General features: G+C 38.8%; 1 protein-coding gene across 9 annotated transcripts in view; it reads left to right on the top strand.

Moving 5' to 3' along the window:
- Positions 1-14,946, top strand: part of NF1 (neurofibromin 1) — a 245,310-nt gene extending 230,364 nt beyond the window's left edge. For 6 of the 9 annotated variants that reach the window (XM_027130345.1, XM_027130346.1, XM_027130347.1 and 3 more), the window contains one exon: positions 11,256-14,946. In XM_027130345.1, the coding sequence (XP_026986146.1) occupies positions 11,256-11,398 (143 nt within the window). In that variant the 3' untranslated portion in view covers positions 11,399-14,946. Of the gene's footprint in view, positions 1-2,865; positions 4,933-11,255 lie in introns of all 9 variants that reach the window. The other 3 variants (XR_003437957.1, XR_003437956.1, XR_003437958.1) reach the window with 3 other exon arrangements.
- The last annotated feature ends 1,241 nt before the right edge of the window (positions 14,947-16,187 follow it).

Genomic DNA, 16,187 nt, shown 5'->3' with positions numbered 1-16,187 from the left:
GAGCAATAATATTACTATACCAACATTAGGAATTCCCTTGTTATCAGTTTATAGCAGATTTTGCTCCTTTTTATCATGAAATTCATCTTACATTTCTTCTTTACCTTGTAGCTGATTTGAATTTTGGTTTCTGTAAAGCTGTCTACTTTCAAACAGTTATACAAAGATAGTGAAGTGTTTAGAGTGTTCACATAGTGTTCCAAGGTTGATAAGTTTTTAGAGTTTAGGCAGGAAGAGTAACCTAAGGTATATAACCCTGTAAGTGAACAGAATTATAATTCCCTTACTAGATATACTAACCATGCCCTAGTGTTTCTGTGTCTCTGATACAGCATACTGGATCCCAAAAATATACAAAATATAGTAGTGCCCCTTTTCCCTGCTGCCAGCAACAACCTGAAAATCTAGGAGTAAATAAACAACCAGACAAAAATGCCAGCTCAAAACAATAACATCTTAAAGCCCATAAGCATATTCCTGACTCTGGAGTCACTCTTAGGTCCAAGTGGGGAAAGTATGCCCATTCAACATGCAACTAAGAGGCAGATAAACTGAGAAATAACCGCTAATAGCTCGGGTGGGGCTGAGATAAACAAGATGGCAGAAATGGCAAACGTACAGAACTCTGGGCTTATTCAGTGACAAAGCGGATGATTTCTTATGAGTCTGGTCAGACCCTGGAGGTGTATTCAACTCATTACAGAACTGACGCCATTGTGTATTTATGATGGCAGTGGGTAATGAAGGAAGCTTCCGTTGTGGTCATGTATTCTTTTCAGAAAGATATCTTTCTAAAGTGGTTAAAAGTAAAAAGGTTTTGTGTTTAAAGTTTCATTATCTGAAAAGTTTACTTATGAAACACCTCATGCTATAAGGAAAAGTTATCAATATTAGACGTAGTTAAGTGTTAGCATGGATTTTCTTTTAAAAAGCCAAATGATGTATTATAACTATTTTGTGACGTTCAAGATCCATAAGTAGAATTCCCAGTTTATAATCTCAGTTTTGCATGAATGTTTAAACATATATAGGTTTGAAGGTTCTGAAGAACTTGGCAAATCTAATACCCAATTCATATTATAAACCATTGTATTAAATAACTATATTCATCTATTAAGCTTTGGTCAACAACAAAGCCTTCGTCAGCAGAGGAAACAAATTGTTTGATCCAGCATTTACTTATCAGTCACCTTACTGCACCTAGTCAGGTTTTCTCCCCTCCCAAGAAATAAGAGAAATCTGGCCAACTTTTTTTCCCCATATAACTGTGTTTATTTGGCCTCTGTCACCTGTTCCCTAGAACAGTGTTTCTCCAAGTGTGGTCCCAGACCAGCAGCCTCAGCATCATTTAGGAGCTTATTAGAAATGCAAACGCTAGAATCCCACCCCAGACCTCCTGCACAAGAGACTCCAAGAGTGGGGCCCAGCCGGCGATCTGTGTTTAATAAACACCCAGGTGATTCTTATGCACTAGAGTGTGCCTATGATCTTGCCCCATTATCAGCATTTCAACTGTTAAAGCCAGGACAAGCCTTTAAGTTTACTTTCTTCTAGATACTGCAGCCACTGAATTCTTTCCCTCATCACCACTACCCGCTGCCTCCCGCCATAAAATCTTAGCATTTTGGAGCTAGGGGGTACTATAGAGGTAATTTACTTCTAGGCTCACAATGTTGTGTGTGAAGGGGAGACTGAGTTTAGAAGAGCTAAGTGAATTGCTTTATCACACAGTTCTTACCCAGAACCAAGGCCAGTGCTCTTTCTACCACATTCATTGCCTTCCGTATCTGTCATCTTTCTTCCTTCCCTTCCCCTTTTTGTTTCATTTATTTATTTCTGTCTCATTACTTCCATCTGCCTTACCTTAAGTCCACTGCTCCTTTTCTTCTGTAGAGCTCTCTATCGTCTGGGTTAGTCAACCACTGAAGTTAATCACAATTAGAAAATTCGTAGACTGTCTATATTGATCCTCTTGTTTTTAAAGTTTGGTTCATTTTGACCAGTCTTTTGCCTCTTGGGCTACTAAAGTGATGTTAAAGCTGTCAAAATGTTTAGTTGTTTTTACATTGACTTTTTTTTTTAACCCAAACTAATTGTCAGGGGTATTTCTGCCCATCTTTGCCCACTGATGGAGACAATAAAATAATCAGATTAAGAATAAAGGTACTAGTACAAGTTCTTCTGCTAGTTGATTAACTGTTCATGTCCTGTGTTGATTGGACATTAGCCATATCATTTGCTTAGAAAAGTAGTCCTACTCTGTAACCTCTTATTTAGAATCGTTTAGAGAAATCAAAGAATAGCATATGTGGTTTTGGTTACAGTTTTAAACCTACTGTGTCACCTCCAGTAGTTCTCCAAAGATGGCTGCTTGAATAGATTATAACACCCTGGAAACCTCTGACTATTCTCAAAAGAAACTGAAGCTTTAAAAGAATACAATTAATTAAGTAGAATAACGGTGTTTTTCTGTTTCTAAATTGTATGTCCTTTGGTTCACCAGATTATTTTACTACATGTTACTAGAGAAAGAGTTTATCTTTTCATTAGTAACTTTACTCTTCGATGAAACCCATTTGTATCTCTAAACTGTGGGCTCATCTCCATGAAAGGATCCCGATTTATTTATTTACCTAATTATTGTGTTTTTGTCATTTGCTCTTAGGGAATACCTCTTACAAGAGTTAATACTTGGTAACTAGGTATGCTGTTTCATATCTTTAGCTCCTTGTAATCTTACATCCCTATCTCCTCAATTCTTTGTGGATCTGAGTTTGCTGATATCAAAGGGCTAAAAGAAGTGATGAATCTAATCCAGATTCATAACTCACTCCAGCATTTCGGCTTCGCTATTTGGTTGTATAGAAACCAGAATATTTCCCTGTCTCCACTTCCGTCAGCCAAGTCTTAAGCAGAAGTATTTAAAGAAGCCCTGTGTCACTCCCTGAAATGGAGCATAAGTGTGGCTTGCCATCAAATTACCCAACATCAGCCTGCGCTAGTCTACTGAATTTTAAACAGGTGAAAGCTCTGTTTCTTTATGTCAAAAAGCAAAAGTTGCTGATCTGCACACAGCTCAAGCCTTTGCTTCAAACTTTCTCTGTCAGTGCAAGACTTTGCTTTCTAGATCTTTGGTACTTAGCAGGATCTGCCACTAAGCTGTATCTCCTTTTGGTCTCCAATATTCTCTACTGTCAAATTAGCTAGACAAGAAATTCATGAACCCCCTCGCCCTCCCCCATGAAACACTAAACCTTACTTAGGTAAAAATTTTGGTGATAATTCATCAGTCACCAGCTTTTGAGGAAGTAGCGGTCATTTACATAAAGCAGTTGTCTCTGAAAATCCATTCTTGACAGATGATCATAGCCCACTTGTCTGTCCCCTTAGCACAAGAAGGATTGTTTTATAACTCTGTATATAAAATTACATAAATGACTGTCTTCTGACCCCACTCCTAGTAGAAATTGACTTGGTATCAGTGGAGCCAATGGACTGTACTCAGAGTTCAGTGCATATGAAATTGTCTTAACTGTGGTCCTTTAAGCCAAATGGACATAAAACTTTGTCTCTTCAGATTTTCCCACATGCCACTATGAGAATCTTGAAGAGAATCCATAATATTTACTCTCTGATAAGAATATTTCAAATTTGATATTGCGATCCATTCTTAGGTCCAGTGTAGCTGAGCTGGACATGAACTGAAGAACCAGGATTAGAACTAGAAAATAAAACCTATCTACTAAAAATGTTATATATGGGACTTTCTCGTGCTTAAGGCTAAGCCATAAATGGCTCTCTTACAGGATGAGCAAAGAAGCCTTTTTAAAAGCCATATTGTGAGTGCTTTATAACCATTTCAAGAATGCATTCCAAATAGTCTTCCTGTATCCTCTTTAGATATTAAGGAGCAAGTATACTAGAAATAAAAATCCAGATGGAATTATATGGATTTTAGTACTGATTAGAAAGAAATTAAATAGGTTCATTTCCAATGTATTAAAATTTAATTTATACTCTACCGAGACCTCCTAATATTTTTCACACTGTAATTTAATTCAGTAAACATTCGGACACCTATTTTGTAGGTATACACTAGGTACTCTGGAACATTTAAAGATGAGAGAGACCCTGGTCCCCAGAGACTTGACAGTTTTTGCCTGTGGATCTCAGTAGTCGGTTTCAGCTAAAGTTGTTATTTCCTTCTGAGTCATGTTGTTTAACAAATTCTTTGTGTACACAAGTCCTTTGATTTTTAGGTACGAGATTAATACTACAATGCTCTGAAGAAAATAACCCGAAATCCAGATTTTATCTTGAATTATCCCAGATATTCATTGTTTACTACATGCAAGGGACTCTGTTAGACCCAAGGGAGTGGTGGGGGCTACTAGGACATGAGACCTGCCCTCAAATAGATTTCAGAACAGTAAGAGTGGCAAAGTATACACAAATAACTATTTTGCCCTCTTTCGTGATCTCTTTTGTACTTATGTTGTACCTTATACTGTAAACTATTCTGATCATTCAAAGGGACATCTGTTCGGAAAAATCAGGTAATAATTATGGCAAAAGTTTTATAATATATCTTTGACCTCAAAAATATGTGAGGTCACATATTTTATAATTTTTTAACAAAAATAAGCCTGTGATCTATTTTAAATGTTTTTTCACTTGGAAAAAAAAACTAATTTTTTTCTTTGATCACGTTATTTTACTGTTAGTATTAGAGTATGAATTAGAGTATTAGAGTATGGAGCAAAGACCTATTTAGTTGAACTTTATTTTAAATTCACTTCTTTCACTTTATTTTGGGGCTATGTCCAGGCCTGTCAGTTATTCAGTCACTTTGCTTCTGTAATGCAGACCTCCCTCCCAGGAAGCCGGGTGGATCAGCTAGCCCAGTAGTGCTGACAGCTGTGTGCAGAAAAGGTTAGTTTATCAAAACCATTTCTCCAAAGGGTAGACTTAGTCACACTTCTGCTGTGTTTACCAGGTTTAAAATGTCTCCCTCTTAGAAGAAACTTAGAGGCCTCTATTTTGAGACTACATAAAATCTCCAAAACAATTTTAATGTTTTAGGGAACTGCTTACCGTATCCCAGACCTTTATTTGGTATATTCTTGATTTAGTTTTTCTTCTTTCTTCTTTGTTATTACCCCATATTTAAGGGAAAAAAATAATTTTAAACTGAGCAATTGCTTGGTGTAATTTCTGCTAATTTTCCATTTCATTTTTTATTGTAATTCTTGATTTACACTAAAATTCTTACTTCTAATAAAGGTGGTAAAAACACATCTATCTGTAAAATTGTAAGTTTGGCCATTTATTTAGAGATTGTAACGTTTGGGAAATTAATGGTCAGAGTTCAGTAATTAAAACAAGAATCCTCCTGAAAACCAAGGAAGATAATAATTATCCAGTATCTAATCATATTTCACCCTTTAAAAATCTTACAGATATCACTCACTTTTGTTTTTTCTTCCATTCTGTGTCTGTGAAGCTTCTCTGCCTTGCTCTAAATCAGCAGTTTTCATGCAGCTGTTGCCTCATCAAGGTACTCTTTACTTTTGTCATCTTTGCACGAAATACTGCTTACCCTGCGCTCATCCTGGGCACATGGCATGAGACTTCATTCACCAATCCCTGTAAGCAGAGTCTGATTCAGGCACCTAAAGAATCTGTAAGGCCATTACTGTAAGGTCTGGATGCTTACGGTGCCACAGGGCTGAGATTTGTCTTGATGAAAGAGCTGTTCATGCTCCCCCTGAACACTGAAGATGCAGTCGCAGCCCTGGACTAACACAGGCAGGTTAACAAGAAACTCCAGGGAGAGTTAATAGAGAAAGGAGGGTATGTGGTTTGGGGAAGAGTTTTTAGCTTAGGAAGTAGTTATTTTCCCCAAATATAGATACAAAGCCAACCCCAGCATTTCCGTAGAAATTAAAGCTGGCTGTCCACTCTGTCACCCGTGTTAAAAAGAAAGGAATATGGGGCTTCCCTGGTGGTGCAGTGGTTGAGAGTCTGCCTGCCGATGCCGGGGACACGGGTTCGTGCCCCGGTCCGGGAAGATCCCACATGCCACAGAGCGGCTGGGCCCATGAGCCATGGCCGCTGAGCCTGCGCATCCGGAGCCTGTGCTCCGCAACGGGAGAGGCCACAGCAGTGAGAGGCCCGTGTACCGCAAAAAAAAAAAAAAGAAAGGAATGTGGTCCTTAAGGTTAGCTCAAAGGACTAAGAAGAAAAAAATGTGATACCCTTATGTCTAATTTATAAAAGATGCCTTTTCTTTCTTTACTTTTCAGTGATTAGTATACAGAAAGATTAGACCTGTATAGAAAAAGAGGTGTTAGCAATTGATGAAAGACCATTACAAATATTTTTAAAATTCTTATAGTTACTCTTTTGTATATCTAGCTCAAAATATGAATTTTCTAAATATACGTTTAACACATTCCCATCAGTGTATTACTATAGCATAAGAACAAGCTATAGTTATCTTTTCTTCTAAGAAGACATATTTCTTGCTTATTTACATTAGCGTCAGTAATTTTACAATTTCTAGTATAAAATTCGAGTCCTTTGTGTTTGTTCTACAATTCCTTTCAGTACTTCACTTGGTCTTTTTTTTTTTCAGGTATTAGGAACATCTTAATTTATGCTGTAATTATCTGTGTGCAAAAAGTCTTCACCTAGCCTATCTGATTCTTCTAACAATCCTTGAAATAGGCACGTCTACTGTTATTTTTAATTGCCAGATTAAGAACTGAAACCAAATAAGAGTTCTGATCCAAACAGACTGGAACCTGGGTCTTCTGATGTGCCTCACTGTATGTGTAACAAATGAGCCTTCTGACAGCTTTGCCTTCTCATAGATGCAATAAGAGTTTTCTGACAGGTTTGCCATGTGATATATGTGATAAACTAAGCAATGCAGATTCAGGGAACTTACTGTCGCCTTGTGCAGGTGGTGGGAGGTTTGGATTATTATGTCTTTCATTTTTGTTGAATAACTTCTCACAAATCACCTAACCCATTTTTCCTCAGCTTCTCAAGAGCTAAAAGGGATTCAATCCTTTTATTATTTCATGAAAATATTAGGTTCTAGTTTGAGAAATCATTTTGGTGTTTAAAAAAATAGGTGACTTTTTAAAAATTATTTGTCAGCCTGGAACTATATCCCTAGTTGTCAAAATAAACCCTGATACCTGCCTTCAAGGAACTCATGTTTGAGCAGAGGAGATAGACATATAATAGATATGTAAGTTATTTATATATGTTATTTAACTATAGTGTAATCTAATAATTTTTTCCCTCTTAATTCACTGAATTTTGGCCAATAACACCTTTTATTTAGGATTTTATCTTTATCTGGAACTACCACAGTTCACTGAAGCACAGTGCTTATTCATACACTGCTGTAGAGAATCTTCAGCTTCTTCTGCCCTGCATGTTGTTTGTAACTGGCTGCATGCTTAACCACAGCATATCTAAAGGAATTTAAACTAGCAAGTCAGGACCACAGAGGTTTTTACCTTTATTTCACTTGGGTGGTGGCCTTTGGATTTCTGTCACCTCATGGATTTCTGCTTTTGTGCCCACTGAGAGTCAGAAGGGAAAGCCAGTGCTTAGGGGCATAAGAGAGACCAGGATGCAAAGCCTTCAAGCGGCCTTGATGAGCAGAGTGCAGCACCAAGGTCTGCTCACCAATTTAAAATACAGTATATGCACCAAAGCAAGATGGAGCTGTCTCCAATTGGGCAGTCAGGCTGATAATCTGAGAGTTTTTCCTATAGAATGTTGAGACCAAACCCTTCACTACATTCTAGAAAGGTTTCTAGATTTATTTTCAGAGGGTTAAAAAGAAGAATGCTGCCAACATTCTCAAAAGTGAGAATTATGCTTAGAATCCAGGATACGGGTATCATTCTGTTTCATACTAACCTGGTTTTTTTCAAGGTGCTATTTCTTGGTATAAATATAATGCTTTTTTTAAAAAACCTCCAAGATTTTTATGTCAGCTTCTCCTTAAATCCTTAAATAAAACACCTTTGCTGTGAAGTTGAACTTAGGAATCACCATCATGCCACATTTACCTGTGTGTGACTTGTAGGGTTGGGTCACTAAGTAGGAAGAAAACATATACACAAAAACAGGTAATGAATTGAGATGAAAATTGAGTAAAAGTGGGACATCAGCCTCTCACATAGCATTGAAGCTTTGGGTTATCAGTGACAGTCCCGGTTACTTGCTTAACAAAACAGGAAATGGAATATTCTTAGTATGTCTTTGAAGAAAAACCTTCACCCTAGTGACTTACTCTGATTATAATTTATATAATTTTAATTCTTAAGAATTAAACTGAACAGGCCCTTGTCCTCAAATAGTAGCTTTGCCACCTTGCAGTGTGATGACTGCTCTGCCCCCCCACCCCCAGAATGAGCCGTAGTCCAGCAGTGGCAAGGCTGCACCAAAGGTGGTCACACGAGAAAGAGCCCCGGAGTGGCAGATTGCTGGCAGAGGGCCACTGGCCCTCCAGTGGTCATCAGCACTGTGTCCCTCCTGATGACCGTCCCCTGGTTGTTTCAAACCCTTATCTTTAAAGTTCTAGTTTTGCCCGAATCTTATTTCCTATTAAGGAAATAAACTTAGATAAGGAACTATTGGACTTGAACTTTTAGACCACATGCAAATTTGAGGAAATGGAAAGTCAAATACTCAGACAAGTTCATGATCACTTCAGATGGAAGAAGCTGGAAAAAACTGTCTTTTCCAATAAAAATATGGCGCCAGCCCACTGGAGATCAGGGGTTGCATGCTTTTTGGCTCTGAATTGCAGCCATCACATTTAAAAATGGAAACATCGGTTCAACCAATGTTTGTTGAAAAAGACGTCAACTAGATCTTATAGGAAGATAAAAATGCATGATAAACGATCTTTGCCCTTCTAGTTGCTTTTGTTCTAGTAGAGAAAATATGACATATACACAAGTTGTGATAATATAGGCAAAATATAAATGCCATATAAAAACAGGCAGAAGGGGCTTCCCTGGTGGCACACTGGTTGAGAGTCCACCTGCCGATGCAGGGGACACGGGTTCGTGCCCCGGTCCGGGAAGATCCCACATGCCGCGGAGCGGCTGGGCCCGTGAGCCATGGCCGCTGGGCCTGCGCGTCCGGAGCCTGTGCTCCGCAACAGGAGAGGCCACGGCAGTGAGAGGCCCGCGTACCGCAAAAAAAAAAAAAAAAAAGAGAAAAAATACGGGTTGCATTTTATCTTGTAGAGATTGGTAAAGCAATTGAAAGAGCTACACAAATACACATTACAGAGTTCAAGGCGCATTCAAGGGATGATGAGCAGTCTCCTTTCAATTTTGTTATTTCTTTTCTAAATAGCTCTGGAGAAGATGCAAATAAATATGCAGAAGAGAATAAATATCCAGAATTCTGCTACCCAGAGAAAAGTTCTTTGAACATCACAGTGTATTCTTCCGTTTATCTTTCTACCCGTAGGATTAGATTGGAACAGATTCAAGAGTGGGTTCACTATGCTTGCCTCCTGGAGAGGTGTTGCTGACATTTTTAATGATGCACTCACACTCCCAGCCCAGTGCACTTTGTCATATGCCAGTGTTCCTTTGATAAGCTCAAGACAGCAAACCTCTGTGGAGCCTGTGTAAATCAGACCATGTGCCTGTAGATGCCTCATACTCTGAGTTGAATTCAAGGCTGAATCCAAACAAAGATGTGTGGCTCCTAGAAGGAGGTCATCACAGATCCATTTCCTGTTCAAGAACCAACAAACAAATAGATGTGTGGGTCTATGTACATGTTCAGTAACGTAAATACTTTTTGACTTGACGTACTATTTTTTGTCCAAAAATAGAAGTTTTTCCATTGTCAAATTTACTATTTATTTTAAAATTCAGATGGTACAGATAAGAATAAAGCAGGGAATTCCCTGGTGGTCCAGTGGTTAGGACTCCACGCTTCCGTTGCAAGGGGCATGGGTTCAAGGAACTAAGGTTCTGCAAGCCGTGTGGCTCAGCCAGAAAAAAAAAGAATAAAGTAAAAATTACCTGAAATCACACCATCCAGAGATAACATTTTGTGGCAAATGTTTCCCCAGCCTTTTTGTTTGTTTGTTTATTTTCCCCGTATGTGGATTTTTTCCCCCTAATCCAAAATTATGGTCATTTTTCTGTATCAGTAAATATCAATCAGTACTTTACATTTTGATACAAATTGCTGAAATACTTTTTGCTTTCCTACCAGTAGTTATGTCAAAGGTGGGTATAATCGGTCTAATTATTTTAGTAAATTTTATTCAAGTATGGCAGAAAAGCACACAGATTATAAACTTACAACCTAATGAACTTTTAAGAAGTAAACATACTTAAAAATCCAGATCAAGAAACAACATCGCCAGCACCCCAAGAAACCATCCTCATGCCCCCTTCCAGTCACTTCTTCCCCAGAGGTAACCACTATTCTGTTACCTGTCGAATTTGTAATCTTTATTAATCTGATGAGTAAAAAATACCTTGTTTTTGCTTCTAGTTACTTTTATGAAGTTACTAATTAGATGATTTATAAAAATACGTTGTAGGGCCCAGTTTGGGGAGGTTTAATCTCCTCCATGAGAGAAATAAATGGCATCTGTTTACGGTACAGAACAAAAAATGACTTGCCAGAGTTGAAAAGAAGATCAAAGCAAAAATTCTACAGTATGACCTTTTTGATATATTATTTTCTCAGTAAATATTTGAGTTCCTTTGGGGTAGGCACTGTGATTTAAAAAATAAAAAGCATCTGCCTTTCTTTGAAATGATGAATTTCTGTACCTTCTGCAACTACAGAATATATTCTGTGTATAGAACACCAGTAAGGCTACGTGGCTAGAAGCTGACCTCTGCTGGAAGCTTCTGTTTTGATTTGGAGGAAGGCGTTCTAGTCTTTGGTGGCTGCTAGCCTTTCATTCAGCTCAATCCTGCCTGCCTCTAGCTTTTCCTTGCAACTTCTCTGTTTTGTTTTTTTTTTCCTTATGCTATTTTTCTGCCATGATAGCAAATTTTGCTTAACAAAGTGTGAGGTTTTCTGTGTGACAAGATCTTTGTAAACACTCTAGCAACTGACTATTAAAATGAATGCAAAAACAATACACCAGCTTGTATCTCGTATACAAATCGTGAGATTCAGTCCTGGAGCTCAACACCACAGGAGAGGGGGTAACTGGCTGCTCTGTTTCTCTCCAGGAATCGACAAGGAGAATGTTGAACTCTCCCCTACCACTGGGCACTGTAACAGTGGGCGAACTCGTCATGGATCCGCAAGCCAGGTGCAGAAGCAAAGAAGCGCTGGCAGTTTCAAACGTAATAGCATTAAGAAGATCGTGTGAAGCTTTCTTTCTTTCCGTTTTCAAACAGACTTAACTTATACGGGCTCTTCACTAGTGACCCCTCACCACCGTGCTGTGATGCTGCACTTCATGTTTTATAATGAGCCCATCCAGTCTGCCATGTTGCCAGATGATCAACTCTTGGAAGCGTTGCCTAAATTTAATGCTGCTTTTTTCTTTAACTTTTTTTTCTTCTACTTTTGGTTTGTCTGGTTTAAGCAAGTGTTCAGAACAACTGCAAAGAAAGTGGGAGGTCAGGACACTTGAACTGAGAACATCCCAATTGTGAGAGAGGATGATTTCTTGAATACTGCTACTACTGGCCAGCTATGAAAGCCATTTGCACAGAGCTCTGCCTTCTATGTTTTCCCCTTCTTCAACATACAAAGTAAAGTGTTAGTCTTATTTACACACTTTTCAAGATAGAAGTTAATGGGAGAAATAATAATATAACCCCAGTATGTTTAATCTGACTTTTAGCTGTGGACTTTTTTTTACCTTACAAAACTGAAGAACCATAGAGGTCAAGCCTCAGTGACTTCATACCATAAAGCCACAGGCGAGGTACTTTGGGGGGTGGGGGAGGAGGGATTTAGTATTTTGTAGTGGGTTCTTAAGAAATACTAACACTTGAGTATTAGCAATAATTACAGGAAAATAAGCGTAACCACATGTATCTTAACATTACCGAATTAAAGAGATGAGTTCTGAGGCCTTATCCAAACTCAGTCATCCAAACTAGTTTATATTTTTTTCCAGTTGATTATCTTTTAATCTTTAAATATGCTAAAAGTCGTTTTTTGTTTTTGTAAGCCAAAACTATACTAAGTATAGTAATTATACATTTTTCCCCTCCTCTTCTTCTTTCCTAAATAATTCCGAGCAGGGTAATCAGTGAACAGAGTGTTGCAAATTGTTCCTAGGAGGTAATTTCCGTAGATGGTTGCATTAGCTCCAAACAAAATGGAATGGTACGTGACTATTAGAGTAGACGATGCTTTTATCTTGTTTAATAATTTTCCCAGAAACATAGAGTGTGGTGTATATTATCAAAAATTTTTTGATGAGATGTATTTTAAATGTCTTGTAATCTTTCCTCTCCCCTCCAAAAAAGTCAGGAATCTCTAGCAAAAACATTTGGGTTCTGTATGATAGAATTGCATTTAATCACTGTGAAAAGACTGGTCAACCTGCATTATTATGACGATAGGGGACCTTAAGAGTTGCTGCTATACTGAATGGTATGGATTATCATGGCATTGGAATTTCCATAGTAATGCAGATCCAATTTCTTTGTGGTACCTGCAGTGTGCAAAATAATTTGACTTCAGTGAATATATTAGTATCTGGATGTTCCAATTTAGGACTAAACCATATTTATTACAAGAAGATATTATCCCCCTATTCCTGGGTTCCCTTTATATGTTAAGGTGTAATGGCTTTGGGAGAGAAGAAGAAACCTAGGGGAGGGGGAGTTTCCTGAAGTGCTATTTCATGAGTGGATTTCAGTAAATTAAATTCCACAGCTAAATCAATGGTACATTTAAATGTTCTGATTTTAATAATATAACACATTTCACATTTATCCACACAGTAACAATGTAATATGTTAATGTAAATAAAATTGCTTTTGATATTCAGAAATAACAAGAATTTAATTTTTTTAATTTGTTTACAGTCCTGGGAAAAGTAAGAACCGTTAGCCAAAATGAAAAAAACTTTAGTGTTCATAGTTATTTTGACACTGAATTGTTGGAAAATATTGAAGACAGGTGCAATTAACTAAACTTTTGTTTTTAACTATTGTAGACGCTTCATTAGAATAGAATGTTTATAATAACAGAGCAACTGAGACGATAAGGAATTAAGACTAGAGCTGAGTTTAGAAACAGATCATTAACAGCCCGGTGCCAAGGATGCCAAGCTGCTGGTAAGGTCCACGTTCCCCCACACCCCAGAGCTTCTGGGATGGGCATCACAACTTCCTGGCTCCTGGAATAAAAGGCAGATGTGAGCCTTTAATCATTTTGGTTCCATGTTTTTCCCTCTTTGTTGTTGGTTTGGTGCAATGACAGTGGGTAGTGTTATGCTATTTTCCTTCTCCTATCAAAATAGAGGAACTTCCAAAGGTTTACCGTTAAAAATATTGATCTGTCCATAAACAAGTTTTCCAAGGTATGCTGTGTCTTAAATTTATTCGTTATTTCCCTCTAGTGTAATGAATGGATGAATTCACTTGAAGTACCTCATGAAATTAATGATCTGCATTGCACAAATCAAAATTGAGCCTTCTTTGAATTGCAAAAATACTTTTTACCAGTATATCCTGGGAATTTGAAAACTTATTAAGGTTTAAGATTTACCTTGTTTGAAGAACTTCTGCCTTTTGAGGAAAATCCAGCTTTCCAAGAAACTGAAATGCACATGAGATAAATCTCTCACCAGTATGCTTCCTCTGAGAAATGAAACTGTTTTTTAGGCCTCATACTTATAACCTGCACAAGAAATTCTGAAGTTCATAGTAGGTTGCCTATTTTGCATAATTGGATGTAAGTTCTATAAAGTAATTTGTTTGGGGTTTGTGGGTGTTTCCCCTGACTTTTTAAAAAGGAAAACATTAACTCACCATGTTTTCTGGCATGCATGATCTCCCCGTTTTATCACTGCCCTGTCCCAGGGGTGTGCCCTTGTTTGCCAGCACCGAGACCCAGTTCACTAGCTTTGGGGGAAGTGGCAAGTGCTCTGTCCTGCATCCACTCAGCACCTGTCCGTTACTGGGTGCCGGCTCTGCGCAGGTCCTGGGCCAGGGCTGAGGACACCACAGAGAACAGCCAGCTGCCACCCCCATGAACGGATGTCCTGGGGGAGACAGACTGTAAGCCGGCAACCCTCCCTGCTCAGTGGGTTTTAGGGGTTTTCAGTTTTGTTTTGGCTTTTCTGGTTTTTTTGGTTTTGTTTTTACATCCCACCCCCAACCCAGGCATAATGAGGCATGTCTTATTCAATGTTATGCAATGGACTTAATACAAAAATTCACTCTTAGTGTCAGCCACACAGTTTTTTTTAATGCAGTATATTCACCTGTAAATAGTTTGTGTAAAATTTGACAGAAAAGTATATTTACTACACTGTAAATACCTGTGATGATATATTGTATTATTTTGCTTTTTTGTAAAGCAGTTAGTTGCTGTACATGGATAACAAACAAAAATTTGATTATTCTCGTGTTAGTACTGTTAACTTCTTCCTGCGACTGCGTTACATCATTTAAAGAAAATGCTGTGTATTGTAAACTTACATTGTATATGATAACTTCCTCTCTTTTCCATTCAGGCCCAAACTTTGGCAGTTCCCTTGTCTACAACCTCGTTAATTGTAAGCAGTTGTACGCCAGCAGGAGAAATACTGCCCAACAGACAAAATCTACCATTGTAGGGGAAAACTGTAGAAATCCATTTCAGATCATTGTTGTTCCCGTCCCATTTTCCTCCCTGTGTATGTACTCCTCCCCTTTTTTTTAAGTAAAATGTAAATTCAATCTGCTCTAAGATGTGGGGAGTTATTTAATTTCTTCACATGCATCAGCTCTGTTTTCTCACTTCCCCGCACTCCTCCCTGATCTTTTGAAACATTAAGGCCATTTCCTTTCTTTTAAGGATGTCTTAGGTTCTCCTCAAACCACCATCACCACCCCCGCTCCATGGGAAGGACCTTTCTATTTCCAGAACCTCTCTAAACGAAAGGTAAAATAATTTTGGTGAAATGTGTAGGGGAGAAAAAAGTTTCCCTTGAGCCTCCTAGGGTCTCTGGCTGAGTCTGAAAATTAAACTGATAAATTAATAGGAGAAAAGCACACACATTTATTTAATATAAATTTTACATGACACAGGAGCCTTCAAAAAGAGATGAGAAGACCCGAAAAATCAGTTAAGCCTGAGTATTTCTATCCTAGGTTTGATGAAGAGTGAGCATTTGTGTAAAAATTTGATAGGTCAAAGACTATGAGGTAAGTGCGGTGAAGTGGGGGAAACCTAGCAAGACCTGTTGCAATTTTCGAAGTCCCTGTGTCTTGTCTTCAGAGATAAGGATGCTCCTTTCCTCTGGGGTTAGGGAGGGCACCTCTCAAGTGAAGGTTTTATGACCTGTTTCAGGAGACGATGGCAGGGGAAAGGTCAGAGAAACCTTCCTGCTTCTGCCATTTCCTCAAGCTCCTTCAAGGTGCCATACTTTGAGGTCACATGTCCTGAACCCCATCAAATACTTCTTTAGGGCCTGCCAGGCTGAGGGGTGACTCTGTTCTCTGGGTTAAGGTGACTTTGGTTCTTTTAAAATGAGCAGTCAGAAATGCCAGGACACCCCGAGATCAACCAAAGGGCATATATTAGGAGCCCACAATTCTCTCCAGCTCTCAGCTCTCCCCAGCAGAACCTTCCCGGGCGTGGCATGTGTAAACACTGTCAGACGCTTTCCATGGCTCCACTGCTGGGAGTTTTACCATTTTCTTTACCCCATTATGTGGGCAGCTCCCAGATGGAGAAAGAATGCAGCCTAGACCCTGTGGGCAGGACAGAGCTGTTGCCTACGAGGGCAACAGCGTCTGGTATGTTAGACAAAGGGCTAAAAGAAGCAGACACCTGCAGGGCTGAGGCAAGTGCTGGTCTGTTTACAGAAAGACTGAGAAAGCAGAGGAAACTCACCTGGAGAGCTTGGCAGCACTCCGGGCTCTGGGCCAGACCTCCGAGGCAGAGTGTGCATACTCTCCAGGGGTGGGGTCCTGGGAGGGAGGGAA

Source organism: Aethalodelphis obliquidens, unplaced genomic scaffold, assembly GCF_003676395.1.
Source record: "Aethalodelphis obliquidens isolate GAN/ISIS:26980383/991018 unplaced genomic scaffold, ASM367639v1 scaffold38, whole genome shotgun sequence".
In the NCBI taxonomy this organism is placed as follows: domain Eukaryota; kingdom Metazoa; phylum Chordata; class Mammalia; order Artiodactyla; family Delphinidae; genus Aethalodelphis; species Aethalodelphis obliquidens.
This window is presented reverse-complemented; position numbering and strand designations above follow the sequence as displayed.